General features: G+C 35.2%; 1 protein-coding gene across 1 annotated transcript; it reads right to left on the bottom strand.

The window, feature by feature from the left end:
• Nucleotides 1-4,341: 4,341 nt before the first annotated feature.
• Nucleotides 4,342-16,882, bottom strand: LOC135846613 (uncharacterized). Its single transcript, XM_065365812.1, has 2 exons — nucleotides 16,612-16,882; nucleotides 4,342-6,242 (listed from the first exon to the last, which is right to left on the bottom strand). Exon 2 carries the CDS (start codon nucleotides 6,240-6,242, stop codon nucleotides 4,386-4,388), a length of 1,857 nt encoding a protein of 618 aa, XP_065221884.1. The 5' UTR covers nucleotides 16,612-16,882; the 3' UTR covers nucleotides 4,342-4,385.
• Between the last annotated feature and the right edge of the window lie 4,700 nt (nucleotides 16,883-21,582).

Genomic DNA, 21,582 nt, shown 5'->3' with positions numbered 1-21,582 from the left:
TGATTTTTTCCCTCATTTTTGGCCTAAATTTGATTTTTAAAAATTCACCAAAAATCGAAAAACGCACTTTAGCACTTGAAATTTTGACAGGTGATGGATTTGAGCCAACTCTTTCGGTGTATCTTTTAAAGGTTTAAAAAATTTTATGCTAGTCCTAAGTTGGAACGCAAAATCTGCGATTTCGGCTGTCCTGTCAATCAAAATGGCCGCCATTTTGTAAGTAGGGCCACTTTTTTTTCAAGTACAAGGGCTAGAAATGTTCCTTAGGACTCCCCCTTTGAGAAAAAAGTTGTCCCGGAGGATCGGCAGGGGGGTGCAATTGATCCTTATGCGGACCCCCCCCCCCGACTAGTAGGTATAGGTACCATAATAGGTTCGTATATTCGTAATTTTCCTCATTAGCCATTTTGTTTTCTGACGGCGTGTTTTTTTGATCAAAATTAACAGCTAGGAGTCCAGCATTTGACCATAGGAATAATTGTCCCCTCCCCCCCCCCAATCAACTGGGACAACTTTTTTCCTAAATGGGTCATTCTTCAGAACATTTTGAAGCCAACCGCAACGTGCCTAAAAACATGACCTATTAACAAAAAAGGGCCATTTTGATTAACAGGTCAACCGAAATCGCAGATTTTGCTTTCCAACGTTTACGATTCGCACAAAATTTTTTGAACTGGACAAAGCTAGATCAAAAGAACTTGCAAAAATTCATCACCAGCTAAAATTTCAAGTGCCGAAGTGCATTTTTCAATTTTTGGCGAATTTTTGAAAATTAAATTACTTAGGTATATTTTAAATCAAAAAAATCAAACTTTTACCAAATTGATCTAAAAATTATGTGGACTTTGCAATATTCTAATCTAATGTGTTTTATATTTTTTAGGTACCAGAAAAAAAAATTGCATACGGGACGTACCTGTTTTGCAAGCTGGAAGCCAGGAATATCTCGACCCAACATTACCGATTTCGAGAAGTATGGTTTTCATATTTTTATTGAAGCTTCACGACCTACTATACCTGGATTTATTTAGTTTACAAAATATGTACTTACCTACACCTATACCTATATTTTGTTATTTTCGTTTTTTCATTTATCATTGAGATTTCCATCCCAGTGTATTCTGTATGTTCAAAGTCTCATCTTTCGTTTTCTAGTTTAACGTTGTTGTGTTTTTTTTTTGTATTTTTATAAGTATTTTTTATCATTCGTTTTTTTTTTTTGACTGAAGTAGCCAACTATAGCCACCCTGATACATATGTGTACTTTCATGATTTCTAATCATTCATTTCAAATTTAAATTGTGTTGCCTTATGTTATAGTTATTATGTTTGCAATCTTTTTCTGTTTGTTTTTTGATATTATACTCGTATGCCCTTATGTATACAGGCGACAGCCCATTGTTATACTTACATAAGTAGGTATATTTTTATGAAGGTTTTTGAAAAATCATGATTTCTTATTATTACACATTTTGTTTTTTTTCATATTCAATTAAAAGTTGCGACTCATCAAAATAGGAGAATTCAAATTTCGGTATGAGAATAAAACATTCACATCAAAACGATTTTTTTGGAAATTTTGAGGCCGAAATGAGATTAATGTTTTTCGAACTTGAAAAAAGTTTAATATTATGACTCATCAATCAGGATTAAAATTTTGGTATAAAATTGGAAATTTCAATCAATTTTTTTTTTTTGGGGGGGGGCAGTTTTGAATACTTTTAGGGCCAAAATGAGATCGATATTTTCGATACTTCTGAAAAAAGTTTCATCTATCAAAATGGGTTAAAATTTTGACACAAATTCAGAAATTTGAATTTGAGCTTTTTTGAGAAGTTATAAATTGATCAAGATTTTTGAGATTTTCGAAAAAGATGTGATCTGATCCATAAAAATAAATTGAATCAAACTCTTGCTTTTTGAAAAAATTCTCACTTTTTAGTTTTTTGTCATGATGGCGAAAGATTTTTCACTTTTTTTTCAAATTATCCAAAACCTAAACCAAATCCCAAAAAGAATCACTTCTGTTTAATAATAGATGCGATTGACATTGACCTGCCTTAATCGATTCGAAAGGTCGAACTCACGAGACATGCAGGATTAAATTTCCAGCTTCCGAAATTTATGACAACGCTTTCTGGAACGATTTCATATTGTTGAAGAATAGTTTTTTGCGTAAGAAAAGCAAGACTTCAGCTCTTTTTATAATGGACGTAACTTTTCACTTTTGCCATTTTTGATTTTTAAAAAAGAAAAAAAAGTTTTTGGGCAATTTAGGCAAAAGAAAATAAAACTTGATTGTAGTTTGCAATCTTTTTAAAAAGGCAGATATACTGGGGTGCCCAAAAGTCAGTTTACATCAACAAAAATCACACATAATTCAAGAACTAAGCCTCATCATTTTTCTCTAGAATGCACCGTTCACCGGAAAAATCAACTTTTATGTCAAAAAACGTGAATTTAAAAAAAAAATAAGTAAAAAAATTGGGGAAAAAATTTAAAATTAATTCAGCAGTTAAGTGAAATACAAATGATCTTTTCAAAAAAAAACAGTCAACATCTTATTTTTTTTACAAAAACGTCAGACCTGGGGGGGGGGGGGGGTGCTACAAAAATCAAATTTTGTAAAAATGATAAAAAATCGAGTGATACGTCAAATTGTAGGTTTTTTTGGTCGAGAAACACGAATCTGAGGTCTTTTTTCCCTCAAACCACTTGGGGAGGTGCTACCAAAATCAAATTTCGTAAAAATGAAAAAAATCTAGTGATATGTCAAAATATAGGTTTTTTGGGTCGAGAAATACGAATCTGAGGTCCTTTCTTCCCTCAGACCCCTCGGAGGGGCCATTGAGGAGGTGCTACCATTCTTGAGATATCTCATCTCAAACGCGACTGCATTTTTAACTACGATTTTTCTAGTAATGATATAAAATAACCGACGATATAGGGTCGAATGATTGAAAAACTGACAAATACCCCCCCCCCTCCCAACCAAAAATCCCTGGATTTTAATACACTCTCGAATTTTTGTGATTTTTTCAAAATTTGATTTCGGTAGAACCTCTCCATAGGGGCTGAGTGAAAAAAGAGTAAAGAACTTCAGATTCGTGTTTCTCGACTCAAAAAACCTACATTTTGACGTAAAACTCGATTTTTTTTTATTTTTGCAAAATTTGATTTTGGTAGCACCGCCTTAATGGCCCCCGAGGGGTCTGAGGGAAAAAAGGATCTCAGATTCGCGTTTCTCGACCTAAAAAAAACCTACATTTTGACATATCACTCGATTTTTTTTCATTTTTACAAAATTTGATTTTTGTAGCACCCCCCCCCCCCGGGGGTCTGGCGTTTTTGTAAAAAAAAAACAATTTTTTGACTGCTTTTTTTATTTCATCAAATTATGGGAATCATGTTAAAAATAGCTGAACTTGACTGCTGAATTAATTTTGGATTTTTTCGCAATTTTTTTCAATTTTTTTTTTTTTTTAATTCACGTTTTTTGACATAAAAGTTGATTTTTCCGGCGAACGGTGCATCCTAGAGAAAAATGACACTGAAGAAAATTGTACAGGATAAAATTTCCTGTCAGATCAATGTCGTTAGTTTTTCTTTAGGAGGCTTAGTTCTTGAATTATATGTGATTTTTGATGGCGTTATCTGACTTTTGGGCACTCCAGTTCCTATCTATAGTTTTTGCAAAAAAAATAGAATGCAGAATTTTTCGCAATAATTTTGGAAAAAAACTGAAAAGTAAAATTCTTGGTACCTGAGTAATTTTATTTTTTGGGACAAAAAAGCAAGATTTTCTGAAAAGTTTGACCAAGGAAAAGGGATTTTCTGCAATTTTGGCACAAAACTGATCTTAGATGTTTCTACAAAGAATATATGTATTCCAATTCTTCAATTTAGGCAAAAAAGTAAGATTTTTTGTTAATTTTGATTAAAATTTTTGTGTTTTTTTTTGTAATTTTGACATACTTATACTTACTTAAACATCTAGATTTTTAAAGAAAAAATTCTTTGAAAGTTTTGAGTGAGACTAATGTTTTTTTTTTTTTTGCAATTTTGACAAAAAAAACATCACTTTTTGATATTCTGACGATTTAAAATTAAAAAACTATATTTTTTGGAAATTTTGACTTTTTTTCTACAACAAATAGGTAGGTACTCAGTACTTCCTCTAATAATTGTACACAATAAAAATATGCATAAAATAAAATCAAACAACATTAAACAATACGTTTAAAAATTCATTAGTTTACGGTAAGTCAATAATTCGTATTTTGCAGCTTACACAAAAAAAATTCGTAAAATATAAGAGCAATCAAACAACATGAAACATCATAAAAGTTCGTTAGTTTATTGTAAGTACTCAAGTATAGATTAAATCAATTAAACTTCTGAGTCCATCGGTCCATCGTCGAATCCTCGAAGGGCTTTTCAATGAAAATTTCACGCATAATTCGTACATAGGATTCAAATTGTTCTACTTCGAACTTCGGCCCAAATTCATCCACAGTGTAATCTGGGAAAAAAGGAGGTTCCATGACCACACTTTTACCACCGAAAGCATTTATACAACTCCTCGACTGGAATACACGAACAATATACGCAAATGTACTCGAGTCTGGAGTAGTGTACCTTATCGGAGGGATTAAATATAATTCCTTGACTTGTCGAGATCGAAAAATTGCGAGTAGTCTTTGAAGATGAATATGAAATGTTTGATTTTCCATCGAATTAAACGCATCTAGATTTCCAATGGAAAGCATGATTCTAGGAGGAAGCTTCGGAAAAGAGTTCAACGTGCCAACTAAATCTTCGATGCTGAAATTTCTTCCGTATAATTCCGGATGTAAATCGAATTCGAAAGGTATCGCTTTCGAGATAATCTGTACCATACCGTATATAAGGCCATCTCCGATCATGAGTACGTCCTTGGCAAGTATGGCGATTTTTTCAACTTCTTTACCCTTGTAGTAAACCCCAGCAGCAGTGTACTGCAGGGGATAACAATCAAGTGGGTAGAACGGTTTGAGTATCTCGGAATCAATTTTAAATCGCTCTTGGAATTGTATGTGACGCTCTTTGGTTTGCGATGTACTCGTAGGTCTGCGTTTTGGAGGTTCCTTTGCAGGATAGGAAGGAACAATATTAGCCCGAATTATAGAATCAAATCTACGGTCAAATATTCCAAACGGTTGGTAGACTGCAGTAGGATCAAATCTACGCTGAAATCCTGGACCTCTCAAAATTCCAAACGGTGTATATATTGTTGTTAGAGGAGGAACGTAATTATTCGTAAACTCATTTGCCATTGATTCTGGAATTGGGCCGGTGAGAGGGTTGGGCATCTGGTAGACTGCAGTTTGATCAATATTAGCCAGAATTTGGGGCTCAAATTTAGGCTCAAATTTCAAATTTCCAAACGGTGTATAATACGTTGTTGTTAGAGGAGGCAAGTAATTATTCGTCGACTGATTTGCCATTGATTTTGGTGTTTGGCTGACGATAGTTCTGGACATCTGGTCGACTCCAATTATCGAAAGTTGTTTCGTTGTGGTTTTCGTCGGTTCTTTAGCTATAGATTTAGAAGCTTGAGCCGCAGCATTGGCGCAACTTTGTGCTTGAGGTTCAGATGATTCATCATTGGTCACATCTAAGGTGTGAATGCTCGTTTGTTTCGTATTGCCTTTTGGCATTTCTGAACTTGCAAGTAGTATTTCTGTATTCGTATCCGTTTGAGTTGATCGTTGACGCACTACTTTGAATGTTTCATCTTCAATCGCTTTTCGGTATAGGGCATTCGACTCTTTCAATTTCGTCTGTAATTCGGTAATTGTATTTTGAGCAATGGTCAAATCACTCGCACTTTGTTGAGCCATTTTTTGAAGCTGGTTAATCGTATCTAAAGCGACTACTAAAGCTCGTTTCACATCGGGCTTCAAGCCTACTGATACTGAATCGATTTTTCTGCTTTGTAATGTAGGAAAAATGAGAAAAATTTGATCATGCTTTACCGGAGTGGCACAATTCTGCTGTTTACAGATGAATACGCGGGGTTTTTCTGGATTGGCCAACGTCAGCGTATTATACAGTTCCCTGATGCAGCTTTCATGGTAGAAATGCGCACATTTTGTCATATAAAAACCATACTTCGTGGTTTCTTGCGTCTGATTTGCTGCGCCGGGAGATATCAATGGACTTTGGCATTTTTCGCATGCGATTTCCGTGATCGTTGTCATCTATAGCAAGAAAGATAAAAAATTCGTAATTAGATCGATTCACATTAGGCTAATAATTTATTGTATTGCTAATCATTAATTGGTAACTGATAATTGGAAGTCTAATATCAAATTTAGGCTAAAAATGAGGGAAAAATCAAAATTTTACCAAATTGACCAAGAAAGCTGAAATTTGGGATACACCCTATTTTCGACATGCCAAATCAATTGGAAACTGTTTCAAACTGTTTTGAGCAGTTCTGGAGCCTCCAGCAGATTTTTGAAACTCGAAAATCCCACAAAATTTCATCAAATGGAGTTGGAAGGCCGAAATTATTCTGCAAACTAATTTCAATATGCAACGAAGTCGACTGCTGGTGGATTTCAAGTGGTTTTGGAGCCTCCAGCAACTTTTTGAAAGGTTGTATGGCGTTTTTTGGAAAATTGAAATTTCTAAAAAGTAGCTGGGAGCTTCAAAAGCATTGAAACCATCACGCATAACTCCATTTGATAAAATGTTGTGGGAATTTCAGGTTTCAAAAATCTGGTAAAGAATCCAGTAATTTTCAAAAAGTCGCTAGAGTCTCCAAAATGACTTGAACCCACCTGAAGTCGTCTTCAGAGGGTGTTAAAATTGGAGTGCAGAGTAAATTTCGGCTTTCCATCTCCGTTTGATGAAATTTTGGGAAATTTCAAATTTCAAAAATTTACTGGAGACTCCAAGAATTTTCAAAAAGTTGCTGGAGGCTTCAAAAGGAATGGAACCCACGGGCAGGCAGTCGGCTTTTTGACTCAATTTGTTGAAGTTTTGTAGAAATTTCAATTTTCAAAAATCCACCGGAGGCTCCAGTAATTTCCAAAAATTTCCTAGAGGCTCCAAAATAACTTGAAATCTACCTGCAATTGACTTCATAGCGTATTGAAATTAGTTTACTGAATGAATTTCGGCTTTCCGACAACATTTGATGAAATTTTATGAAAATTTACAGTTTTAAAAATTTACTGGAGGCTCCAGATTGACTTGAAATCCACCTGCAGTCGACTTCATAATTTATTAAAATAAGTTTACAAAATGTATTTTGACTTTCCAAATGCTTTCGATGAAATTTTATAGAAATCTCAGGTTTCAACAATCTACTGGAGACTCCAAAATGACTTGAAATTTAACTGCAGTCAACTTCATACCTTTTTTTGATGAAATTTTGTGGAAATTCAAGTTTTAAAAACCTGTTGGAGGCTCCAAGAATTTTCAAAAAGTTGCTGGAGGCTCCAAAATGACTTGAACATACCTTCAGTCGACTTGATAGCGTGTTGAAATTGAAGTGCACAGCAAATTATGGATTTCCAATTCAGTTTGGTAAAATTTTATGGAAATTTCGAGCATTGGAAAACTTGCTGGAGGCTTCAGAAATTTTCAAGAAGTTGCTGGGGGCTCCAAAAGATTGTAGCGTCACATATTATTGGCTATTTAGCATTGACGTTCTTTCTGTTGTAACTTCGCGAATCGCGTTTCGTAAATAAACATTCATTACGATCTTGATAATCAATCTGTTCATTACTAATGTTTTATATTTGGTTCTTATTATTACTATATTTGGTGACCCCGACTCAAAATAAAATGCCTGGTGACGGAGAAGTATTCGAAGACGCAAATGATCAACAACAATTGCATGTTGCCAGAGTCGCCATTAAATGTCCTCCGTTTTGGAAGATCAATCCCAGATTATGGTTTGCGCAAATAGAGTCTCAATTTTCGAATGCAAATATTGTTTCTGATCTTACGAAATACAATACCGTTGTAGGACATATTGAAAGCGAAATTCTAGAAGCAGTAAGTGATATTGTTCTCAATCCGCCTAATCAAGGTAAATATGAAACTTTGAAAACAAGATTAATCGAGTCATTTGCTGACAGTGAAGACGAGCTTGCTCGTAAGTTACTTCAAACCAATTCCAATGATGATTCAAAACCATCACAAATATTGAAAAATATGAAAGAACTGGCTGGATCGAATATTTCGAATTCTCTATTAAAAACATTATGGTTACAGAAATTAGACCCTCACATTCAAGCAGTTCTAATTTCTAAAAATGAAAATTTGACTGAACTGGGCAAGTTAGCTGATCAAATCGGAAGTATTCCAGGTTTAAAGAAAAATAGTATTCTTGCAGTTTCTAAACAAGAATCTGAACTTGAAAGCAGAATGAGTTCGCTGGAATCAAAATTGGATAAATTACTTCAGATCAACAATTCAAAAAGCTCGTCACGTTCACGTTCAAATTCTCGATCACGTTCTTATGTGAATTTACGTCACAGAAGTCCAACTCCAGGTAATAACAGTAACAAAGATCTTTGTTGGTATCATGCAAAATTTAGATCCAAAGCGAATCGATGTGTACCGCCTTGTAATTTTGTACAGAAGAAAAAAGGTACTTCAATTTCTTTTTCGGAAAACTAGATAAACAGCGTGTAGATGCGACGGCTTGCGTTGTTTCTAAAAAACGTCGCCTATTTATTGTAGATCCTATTACAAAAATTAATTTTTTGATTGATCCTGGAGCGGATGTTTCGATTTTGCCATCAAATTTTTTTGATAAAAATAAATTAACTTTAAGTTCGCTTAAATTGTATGGTGCAAATGATTCGGAAATTAAGACATATGGTACTAAATCAATTCGTGTTAGTCTTAACCTTCAAAAAATTTTCCAATGGGAATTTCAAATTGCTGATATTAATACTCCCATTATTGGTGCAGATTTTATTTATAATTTCGGTCTCTTACTTGATCTTCGAGGTAATCAAATTATTGATTTAACTACTAAATGTTCATCTAAAGGGAAAATATTCGAATCTAACATTTCTCATATTTCTACCCTTTCTCAGAAATCACCTTATTCAGAACTGTTGAAAAAGTACCACTCAATTACTCAAGAACGTTTTTTGGATTCTTCTAAAGTAAAACATTCAACAGTTCATTTCATTGAAACTAGAGGTCCTCCTGTTTTTTGCACCCCCAGACGATTAAATTCAGCCAAGTTCAAAGTGGCAAAGGAAACTTTTGACTCTTTGATTAAATTAGGTATCTGTCGTCCTTCGAAAGGTTCTTGGGCAAGTCCTTTACACATGGTTGCAAAGAAGAATAATTCTTGGAGACCTTGCGGTGATTATCGGAATCTCAACAAAAAAACTAAACCAGATAGATATCCTTTGCCTCATGCTCAAGATTGTTCCAGCCTTCTGTATGGCAAATCAATTTTTTCTACGATTGATCTGGTAAGAGCTTATCAACAAATACCTGTTAACGAAGCAGATATTGAGAAAACTGCCATCACTACCCCATTTGGGTTGTTTGAATTCCCTTTCATGCCTTTTGGCTTACGTAATGCTGCTCAAACATTTCAAAGATTCATGCATGAGCTTACTCGAGATTTAGACTTCGTTTTTGTTTACATTGATGATATCATTGTGGCATCTACCTGTGAAAGCGAACATTTACGACATTTAGAAATACTATTCAAACGTTTACAGGATTATGGTGTTACTATAAATGTAGCAAAATGTTGTTTTGGTGCTTCTATTGTCAAGTTTTTAGGTCATGAAATTTCACCTGATGGGATGAAACCTTTGAAAGATAAAATTGAAATCATCTCAAATTATCCTATTCCGACTAGAGTTGATCAACTACGTAGTTTTTTAGGTATAGTGAATTACTATAATCGATTTATACCTCATATGGCAGAATTACAAATTCCTTTGCAGAAATTAATTGCTGGTCGTAGGAAAAATGATAGATCTCTCATTCAGTGGAATGATATTTTAGATGATGCATTTCAGAAATTGAAACTTGGTTTAGCTTCCAAAGTGTTATTGGTCCATCAATCTCCTGATGCTCAGTTATCAATTATGGTGGATGCCTCAGAGTTTGGTATTGGAGGAGTAATTCAACAGCTTGTTGATAATGATTGGCAACCTTTAGCATTTTTCTCTAGAAAACTATCCCCTTCTCAACTCAACTATAGTGTTTATGACAAGGAATTGTTGGCTATTTTTGAAACAATTAAACACTTTCGATACTTATTAGAAGGTAGGAATTTCTATATATTCACTGATCACAAGCCTTTAACATATGCATTTCATCAAAAACTAAACAAAGCTTCTCCTCGTCAGTTGAGACAGTTGGACTTTATATCACAATTTTCCACAGATATTCGTCATATATCTGGTCAAAATAATGTTGTCGCTGATGCTCTTTCAAGAATTGAAACAATTACAACACCTGATGTAATTAATTATACAGAATTAGCAATTGCTCAAACTAATGATGTTGAATTTCGAAGCTTGTTGGAAAATAATTCAAAATCTTCTCTAACTCTTGTCCCATGTACTTTACATGATTCAGAAAAAACACTATATTGCGATATTTCTACAGGTCGTTATAGGCCTTTTGTTCCGCTTCTGTTTCGCCGTAAAATTTTTGACACTTTTCATAATTTAAACCATCCTGGTGTTAGAGCTTCCCGTAAAATTATATCTCAACGTTATGTTTGGCCCAGTATCAATAAAGATATTAATCATTGGGTAAGACAATGTATTTCATGTCAAAGGTCAAAAATTCATAAGCATACTCAAACAGAATTATCCAATTTTCCTGTATTGTCAGAACGTTTTCATCATATCCATATCGACTTGGTTGGACCCTTACCTTCATGTGATGGATTTAGATATTGTTTAACAGCAATTGATCGTTTTTCTCGTTGGCCTGAAGTTTTTCCAATTAAAGATCAAACCGCTGAGACAGTTGCAAAAACGTTATTTCAAGGTTGGTTCTGTAGATTTGGCATTCCTTTGAAAATCACTACTGATCAAGGTCGTCAGTTTGAATCTAACCTTTTTCGATCTTTAGCATGTTTAATGGGTACCAAAGTTATCCACACTACAGCTTTTCATCCATCCTCCAATGGTCTTATAGAACGGTTTCATAGAACTTTGAAACAAGCCATAAAATGCAGATATACTAATAATTGGGTAGAACTTCTTCCGTCAATATTATTAGGGCTTCGCTGTTCTATCAAAGAAGACTTGAACACTTGTCCAGCTGAAATGATTTATGGCACTACTCTACGTCTTCCTGGTGAATTTATTGCTCCTTCTAATCATATCCATGATACAGAAGGATTTCTTTCTAATTTACGTGAAAAGATGAATTCTTTGAGTCCTGCTCCAACTTTTCACCATTTATCAAAAAACAAAATTTTTTATGTTCCAAAAGACTTACACTCTGCTGATTATGTTTTCCTTAGAGATGATAAAGTAAAAACTTCATTTCAACAACCATATTTAGGACCTTTCAAAGTTGTTAAAAAAAATGATAAAAATTTTGAAATTTTGATTAAAGGTAAACATGTTAATGTTTCTGTAGATCGTTTAAAACCAGCTTATTTATGTAATTCAGATCGTTCCTAAACTTAAGATTTTTTAAGAAATCAGTTGTATTATGATATCTAATAATTTATTCATTATTTATTTTAAAGGAGGGATGTATATGTAGCGTCACATATTATTGGCTATTTAGCATTGACGTTCTTTCTGTTGTAACTTCGCGAATCGCGTTTCGTAAATAAACATTCATTACGATCTTGATAATCAATCTGTTCATTACTAATGTTTTATATTTGGTTCTTATTATTACTATAAGATATTAGTTGTAGAGCAAATTTCGGCTTCCCAACTCCATTTGATGAAATTTTGTGGGAATTTCGAGTTTCAAAAATCTGCTGGAGGCTCCAGAACTGCTCAAAACGGTTTGAAATAGTTCTGGAGACTCCAGCAGATTTTTGAAACTCAAAATGTCCCCAAAATTCATCAAATTGGAGTTGTAAAGCTGAAATTTATTCTAAAAACTGATATCAATACGCTACGAAGGACTGCAGGTGAATTTAAAAATCGTTTTGGAGCCTCCAGCGACTTTTTAAAAAATTCCTGAAGCCTCCAGCAGATTTTTAAAACTTTAAATTTTCACAAAATTTCATTAAATGGAGATGGAAAGCTGAAATTTATTCTACACTCCAATTTTAACACCCTCTGAAGACTACTTCAGGTGGGTTCAAGTCATTTTAGAGCCTCCAGCGATATTTTTGAAAAATACTGGAGCCTCCAGAAGATTTTTGAAACTTGAAATTTCCCCAAAATTTCATCAAACTGAGATGGAGAGTCGAATCTCATTCTGCAAACTAATTTCAATACGCTACGAAGATGACTGCTGGTGGATTTTAAGTCGTTCTGGAGCCTCCAGCGACTTTTCGAAAGGTTGTATGGTGTTTTTTTTTGGAAAATTGAAATTTCCTAAAAGTAGCTGGAAGTTTCAAAACTATTTGAAACCACCATGCACCATGTAGCCTGCGAAGTAAATTTCAGCTTGCCAACTCCATTTGGTAAATTAATGTTGGGGAAATTTCAAGTTTCAAAAATCTACTGGAGGCACTAGTATGTAATTTTCAAAAAAGTCGCTGGAGGCTCTAAAATGACTTGAACCCAGCCGAAGTCGTCTTCAGAGGGTGTGAAAATTAGTTTGCAGAATGAGTTTTGACTCTCCATCCCAGTTTGATGAAATTTCGGGGAAATTTCAAGTTTCAAAAATCTACCTACTGGAGGCTCCAGTGATTTTCAAAAAAGTCGCTGGAGGCCCTAAAATGACTTGAACCCACCTGAAGTCGTCTTCAGAGGGTGTTAAAATTGGAGTGTAGAGTAAATTTCAGCTTTCCATCTCCATTTGATGAAATTTTGTGAAAATTTAAAGTTTCAAAGATCTGCTGGAGGCTTCAGGAATTTTCAAAAAGTCGCTGAAGGCTCAAAAACAACTTTTAAATTCACCTGCAGTACTTCGTAGCGTATTGAAATCAGTGTTTAGAATAAATTTCAGCTTTACAATTCCAATTTGATGGAATTTTGTGGACATTTCGAGTTTCAAAAATCTGCTGGAGGCTCCAGAACTGCTCAAAACGGGTTGAAACAGTTTCCAATCGATTTGGCATGTCGAAAGTAGGTATATTCCTAATTTCAGCTTTCTTGGTCAATTTGGTAAAATTTTGATTTGTTCCCTCATTTTTGGCCTAAATTCGATTTTCAAAAATTCACCAAAAATCGAAAAACGCACTTTATCACTTGATATGTTGACAGGTGATGAATTTTTGCATGATCTTTCGATCTACCTTTGTAAAGTTTGAAAAATTTCGTGCAAGAACTATGTTGAAACGCAAAATCTGCGATTTTGGCTGACCTGTCAATCAAAATGGCCGCCATTTTGTGAATAAGGCCAACTTTTTTTTGGGTGTGAGAGGGATATATGGCGCTCCTGTTAAGGAATATTAGGGACAATCACCACACAGTGGTGGTAACACTGGAAAGCGTCGATCTCTGGAGAACTCGCTGGAGATCGGCGCTGCGGCCGTCATTATGTTCGTACTTTATGTAGACTATGGTCAGTGTGTATTTTATCCCAATTAGTGTATTGTTTTATTAGGTGCGTCGTCGTGTCGTATCTAGTGTATACTTTTATCTTATTTCAATGTGTTTATTTTATGTGTACTGTGTCTAACTTTTTATATATTAATCTGTGTTAATTATTGTGTTTAATTCTGCATGTAACGTACATGAATACATAATTCTATAAGTACATCGCGTGTCGTCTATTATTACGATAAAGGTATATTATCCAAAGCCGGGGTAAGTCTGTCATCCTCAGGGGTGCATAATTATATCTATTACCTTTACATGGGCAAGTTTGCTTTAAAATGTTACTTAGGATGTCCCCTTCAAGAAAAAAGTTGTCCCGGATGATCGGCGAGGGGGGGGGGTGCAATTACTCCCATTGTCATATGGCAGACTACTAACTACATGGCAAACAAAATGTGCGATTTTTTCCGCTCCCACCCCCTAAAGTGGTAATCTCTGGTGAGAAAATAATTCCTTATTTTTTATTTTTTACATTTTCGAAAAATTCGGGCTGCGGTGGGCCCCCCAATTTTCAAAAATTTGAAAAAAACCTAATTCAAAAGAAAAATGTTCAAAATTTCAAAATTTCGAGTTCTATCATCTCTAAAAGGTCCCTTTTGAGTAAAATAGAGGAAAATAGACTCTCATGACGATTTTAGCCACCTCCCATGAAAACCAAGCCGACCCTCCACCCCCAGAATAGCTGAAATTCGTGTATTGTGTGGGATGTCCTAAAATTAGTTGTTTTTGGTTTTTTTCCTCCTCCCAACCCACAAAGTGGTGTCCTTTGGTAAGAAAATAATTCCCTATTTTTTATTTTTTACATTTTTGAAAAATTTGGGTTACGGTGGGCAATTGGGCACCTCAATTTTCAAAAATTTGGAAAAAACTTGATTTGAAGAAAAATTTTCATTGATGAGATGAAAAATATATGATTTAAAAAAAAAGAAAAAAACATGTCAAAAATTTTTTTCATTTTACAAAAACACTTTTATAAGGTCCAGTTTTTGTGTAGTGTTCGAAGCGTGCTCTACCAAAACAAAACTGAATTAATAAGTAAGTTGTTTGTTGGGTACTTGGGTAGGTAAATAAAAGGTATCAATGACATGCATGACGTCATCTCCATGCATGTGCAGTTGCGCACCCTCTGGATGAATCATTATTTTTTCCCAATTTTTTTAATTTTTAAATTCGCGTTTTTTGACCTAAAAGTTGATTTTCCCGGCGAACGGTGCATCCTAGAGAAAAATGAACATAAAGAAAATTGTAGAGGATAAAATTTCCTTTCAGATCAATGTCATTCTCATTAGTTTTTCTTTAGGAGGCTTAGTGTTCTTGAATTATATGTGATTTTTGATAGTGTAAACTGACTTTTGGGCACCCCTGACCTACAGCCAATCCAATCTGACAACGCTTCGTCGTGAAAAAATTTTCAGTCGGCATTTTCAAAATTTTCTGTCTGTATTTTCACCATTCACACCTCCTTATTAGCACAGGCAAATAGCAGAAAAAAATGGGCGAACCCAAAAATAAATTGCAAACAAAGGTTTTTTTGGTGAATATTGTCTAGGGTGGTGTGCTGAACAACATACTAAAAGTCCCCGTCCCTACCCCACGAGCTAACCCCCCCCCCCCCCCACAGTGGATCAAAGCTCCCCAAAATCAGTTTTTCATCAAAAACTCCTGAAATATTGAATTTTGAGTAAAATGAGCCCAGTGATTATTTCATCCCCTCCCCAATACCAATCAAATGAGCTATCGACCAACACCCTAGCCTCAAGGGGGTGGCGCTACGACCCCTCAAAGTGATGTGATTTCAATAATTTTACATTGTATGATTTGGGACTTGTAACCTGTTCTAATTGATAAAATGAAGTCAAACTTGGGGAATGGGATTCTTTTGGGAGCTAGACTTGACCTCTGGAGTGGGGAGGGTCAAAGTTGAAAATTACATAAAGGTAATTTATTTGGAGGGGCATAACATGACCCCAAATGAATGAAAAGGGTCCAAAATCATACCATCGGACAGTACCCTATCTGTGATCAACATATCCAAATTTCAGCTTCCTAGGTCATCCCCACCCCATTTAAAGCGGAATTAAGCTAAAAATCCCCTTATTTTGCCCTTATTTTCGGGGTTTTCCATCTTACAAGGAGTGGGGATGACCTAGGAAGCTAAAATTTGGATACGATGATCACAGATAGGGTACTGTCCAATGGTATGATTTTGGACTCTTTTCGTCCGTTTGGGGTCATGTTATGCCCCTCCAAAAAAATGACCTTTCTGTAATTTTCAACTTTGACCCTCCCCACTCCAGAGGTCAACTCTAGCTCTCAAAAGAATCCCATTCCCCAAGTTTGACTTCATTTTATCAATCAGAACATGTTACAAGTCCCAAATCATACAATGTAAAATAAAATTATTGAAATCACATCACTTTGAGGGGTCGTAGCGCCACCCCCTTGAGGCTAGGGTGTTGGTCGATAGCTCATTTGATTGGTATTGGGGAGGGGATGAAATGATCACTGGGCTCATTTTACTCAAAATTCAATATTTCAGGAGTTCTTGATGAAAAACTGATTTTGGGGAGCTTTGATCCACTGTGGGGGGGTTGGCTCGTGGGGTAGGAGCGGAGACTTTTAGTATGTTATTCAGCACACCACCCTAGACAATATTCACCAAAAAAACCTTTGATTGTAATTATGTTTGGGTGAAATTGCATATTGACTGGGCTATAATGAATCTGCTCAAATCGTCTTTGATCAAAATCAACATTTTTCATTTTCACCAATGTCCTTTTTTCAGCGGTGCTTTCAAATTCAAGTAAAAATCAATAATTGTTTAACGAATAATTTACCATTTAAGTACCTATTCAAAATAAATCAGAACGCATCTTACCTTGGAAGTTGGATTCGTTCAACTCCAGAAATTATACCTATATTATGTATGAAAATGAAAATATACATACAAATCATACAATTTTAATCGGAACCAAACGTGAGAGAAGAAATTTCAAATTTCACACCATTCGAGAGAAAGTCACTTTAAAAAACTATTACCTAGAACACGGAGAAGAAAATAAGTCGCGCAAAAAATGAATGTTGTAATAAGGAAAACGACAAACATAACGGGAACGAGAACAGCAGACGCAGTGGGAGAGGATGATGCAAGATGAGCGGTGAGTGGAATAATGATTCATGATCGTTCTACGTGTTGGCTTTCTAGCACACGAGTAGAGCAGTAGGGGACCCTGCCCTATGACGGCGCAATTCAAATTTCTGGCGTCTGGCAACGCTGATGTAAAAAACGTGAATCACTTGACTTCTTACTGTCAGTCTATACGGGCAGGGTGTTAACAGGGTTGCCAGACGGGTTCTCGCAAAATTACCTAGTTCTGAAAAATTATCTCGTTTTCGACCCCAAGAAATCCCCAAACAGCAGAAATTCCTGGTCTGGAAGCTCGATAACCTGTTACACTTGATTTTCCCACTTCATTTGAAAGTACATACCTACCTAAAAATCCCTGCACAATTTGAAAGTCGGCAGAATACCACTAAAATTGTAAAAGTACTCGATTCCAAACTTGATGTGTGATAATTTTATAAAAAGGAAGGCAAAATTAGTAATTACTGCTCGAGCCAAGCGAAAGCAAACATTTTTTCGACAAAATGAGTCCAAAAAACCTCCATTTTTGCATGTTTTATTTTAAATTTTTGCTCGCAAGAATCAAATTTTTTTAGGGATTTTTCCCTGCAGAAATGCAAATCCCTGAAGAAATCCCTAGACTGCTTCAATGAAGTGGAAAATCCATAGATCTAGTTATAGTCCGGCATATGACAATAGGAGTAATTGCACCCCCCCCCCCCCCGCCGATCCTCTGGGACAACTTTTTTCTTAAAAGGGACATCCCAAGGAACATTTTAAAGCAAACTTGCAAAAAAAAAGTTGGCCTTACTTACAAAATGGCGGCCATTTTGATTGACAGGTCAGCCAAAACCGCAGATTTTGCGTTTTAACTTAGGACATGCACGAACTTTTTCAAACTTTACAAAGGTAGATCGAAAGATCATGCAATAATTTATCACCTGTCAAAATTTCAAGTGCTAAAGTTCGTTTTTCGATTCTTGGTGAATTTTTGAAAATCAAAAGGCCAAAAATGAGGGAAAAAATCAAAATTTTACCAAATTGACCAATAAAGCTGAAATTTGGGATATGCCCTATTTTCGACATGCCAAAGCGACTGGAAACGGTTTCAAACCGTTTTGAGCAGTTCTGGAGCCTCCTCCAGCAGATTTTTGAAACTCGAAATTCCCACAAAATTCCATCAAATTGGACTTGTAAAGCTAAAAATGTATTCTGAAAACTAATTTCAATACGCTACGAAGTACTGCTGGTGAATTTCAAGTCGTTTTGGAGCCTCTAGCGACTTTCTGAAAATTTCTGGAGCCTCCAGCAGATTTTTGAAACTTGAAATTTTCACAAAATTTCATAAATGGAGATGGAAAGCTGAAATTTACTCTACACTCCAATTTTAACACTCGCTGAAGACGACTTCACGTGGGCTCATGTCAATTTAGAACCTCCGGCGACTTTTTGAAAATTACTGGAGCCATAAGTAGATTTTTGAAACTTGAAATTTCCCCAAAATTTCATCAAACTGAGATGAAAAGCTGAAATTTACGCTACACTCCAATTTTAACACCCTCAAAAGACGACTTTAAGTGGGTTCAAGTCATTTTAGGGTCTCCAGAGACTTTTTTGAAAATTACTGGAGCCTCCAGAAGATTTTCGAAACTTGAAATTTCCCCAACATTAATTTATCAAATGGAATTGGCAAGCTGAAATTTACTTCGCTGACTACATGGTGGTTTCAAAATATGATTTTGAAGCTTCCAGCTACTTTTATAGGAAATTTCAATTTTCCAAAAAAGTCATACAACCTTTCAAAAAGTTGCTGGAGGCTCCAAAACGACTTGAAATTCACCAGCAGTCAACTTCGTAGCGTATTGAAATTAGTTTGCAGAATGAATTTCGACTCTCCATCTCAGTTTGATGAAATTTTGGGGAAATTTCAAGTTTCAAAAATCTACTGGAAGCTCCAGTAATTTTCAAAAAGTCGCCGGAGGTTCTAAAATGACTTTGAACCCACCTGAAGTCGTCTTCAGAGAGTGTTAAAATTGGAGTGTAGAGTAAATTTCAGCTTTCCATCTTCATTAATGAAATTTTGTGAAAATTTAAAGTTTCAAAAATCTGCTGGAGGCTCCAGGAATTTTCAAAAAGTCGCTAGAGGCTCCAAAACGACTTGAAATTTACCCGCAGTACTTCGTAGCGTATTGAAATTAGTTTTCAGAATACTTTTTAGCTATACAACTCCAATTTGATGGAATTTTGTGAGAATTTCGAGTTTCAAAAATCTGCTGGAGGCTCCAGAACTGCTCAAAACGAGTCGAAACCGTTTCCAATCGATTTGGCATGTCGAAAATAGGGCATATCCCAAATTTCAGCTTTCTTGGTCAATTTGGTAAAATTTTGATTTTTTACCTCATTTTTGGCCTAAATTCGATTTTCAAAAATTCACCAAAAATCGAAAAACGCACTTTAGCACTTGAAATTTGGACAGGTGATAAATTTTTGCATGATCTTTCGATCTACCTTTGTAACGTTTGAAAAAGTTCGTGCAAGTCCTATGTTAAAACGCAAAATCTGCGATTTCGGCTGACCTGTCAATCAAAATGGCCGCCATTTTGTAAGTAAGGCCAACTTTTTTTTGGCAAGTTTGCTTTAAAATGTTCATTGGGATGTCCCTTTTAAGAAAAAAGTTGTCCCGGAGGATCGGCGGGGAGGGGGGGGGTGGGTGGGTGCAATTACTCCTATTTAGAAATCATTAAATCTGGCAATAGTATTCTAGAGTACTTAGGTCAAAAAGTGGTCGAGCACTTTTTCGGGTATAGAAAATAGACTAAAAACGACAACAATTTTCAGCTATTTTGTAACAAAATTAAATAACAATTAAAAATTATTTTTTTTACAATTTTTGGAAAAAAGTACTATTTTAACAAAACGCAGCACTTTTTGGAAATTATTGGAAAAAAATTAATTGACTGAAGCGTTTTGAAGACGAAAATATCCACATAAACGGGAAACTTTTGATTTATTGGATTTTTAATTCTGAAAAAAGCTGGTCAAAAAACCACTTTTGAGATGTCACTCTCAAAATTGGCTCAAATGGGGATAAACTTGTTAAACAGGTCGAGTATAATACACAACTTGATTTTTAGCTGCCCAACTTCACATTCACGACTTCTGGAGCAAATTCAAAATTCTGGAGAAATTGAAAATCGCGCTGGAGGCTTCAGAATGGCTGGAAATTGTGAAATTTGGTTTTGGAGGGTTAGTTTTGGACAAAATACAGTGATTCGCGTGAATTTCAAAAATTTACACACAAACGGGAAATTTTTGTTTTTTTGGATTTTTAAATTTTGAAAAAAGCTGGTCAAAAAGCCACTTGTGAGGTGTCACTCTCAAAATTGGCTCAAATGGGGACAAACTTGTTAAACAGGTCGAGTATTGATTTTTAGCTGCCCAACTTCATATTCACGACTTCTGGAGCAAATTCAAAATTCTGGAGAAATTGAAAATCGCGCTGGAGGCTTCAGAATGGCTGGAAATTGTGAAATTTAGTTTTGGAGGGTTAGTTTTGGACAAAATACAGTGATTCGCGTGAATTTCAAAAATTTACACACAAACTGAAAACTTTTGATTTTTTTGATTTTTTAATTTTGAAAAAAGCTGGTCAAAAAACCACTTTTGAGGGGTCACTTCCAAAATCGGCTCAAATGTGGATAAACTCGTTAAAGAGGTCGAGTATAATACACAACTCGATTTTTAGCTGCCCAACTCCATATTCACGACTTCTGGAGCAAATTCAAAATTCTGGAGAAATTGAAAATCGCGTTGGAGGCTTCAGAATTGCTGGAAATTGTGAAATTTGGATTTGGAGGGTTAGTTTTGGACAAAATACAGCGATTCGTTTGAACTTCAAAAATTTCCACGCAAACGGGAAACTTTTGATTTTTTAATTTTGAAAAAAGCTGGTCAAAAAACCACTTTTGTGGCCTCATACTCAAAATCGGCTTAAATGTGGATAAACTCGTAAAACAGGTCGAGTATAATACACAACTCGATTTTTAGCTGCCCAACTCCATATTCACGACTTCTGGAGCAAATTCAAAATTCTGGAGAAATTGAAAAATCGCGCTGGAGGCTCCAGAATGGCTGGAAATAGTGAAATTTGGATTTGGAGGGATAGTTTTGGATCAAAATACAGCGATTCGCGTAAATTTCAAAAATTTCCACACAAACGGGAAATTTTTGTTTTTTGGGATTTTTAAATTTTGAAAAAAGCTGGTCAAAAAGCCACTTTTGAGGGGTCACTTCCAAAATCGGCTCAAATGTGGATAAACTCGTTAAACAGGTCGAGTATAATACACAACTCGATTTTTAGCTGTCCAACTGCATATTCACGTCTTCTGGAGCAAATTCAAAATTCTGGAGAAATTGAAAAATTGCACTGGAGGCTCCAGAATGGCTGGAAATTGTGAAATTTGGATTTGGGGGGTTAGTTTTGGACAAAATAAAGCGATTCGCGTGAATTTCCAAAATTTACACATAAACGGGAAATTTTTGATTTTTTTGATTTTTTAATTTTGAAAAAAGCTGCTAAAAAACACTTTTGAGATGTCACTTTCAAAATTGGCTCAAATGGGGATAAACATGTTAAATAGTTCGAGTATAATACACAACTCGATTTTTAGCTGCCCAACTTCATATTCACGACTTCTGGAGCAAATTCAAAATTCTGGACAAATT

The sequence above is a fragment of the Planococcus citri genome, chromosome 1, assembly GCF_950023065.1.
Source record: "Planococcus citri chromosome 1, ihPlaCitr1.1, whole genome shotgun sequence".
Classification (NCBI taxonomy): Eukaryota; Metazoa; Arthropoda; class Insecta; order Hemiptera; family Pseudococcidae; genus Planococcus; species Planococcus citri.
This window is presented reverse-complemented; position numbering and strand designations above follow the sequence as displayed.

What these genes read in the sequence shown, in the direction of transcription:
- LOC135846613 (XM_065365812.1), bottom strand. Translation starts at nt 6,242, where the DNA reads ATGACAACGATCACGGAAATCGCATGCGAAAAATGCCAAAGTCCATTG.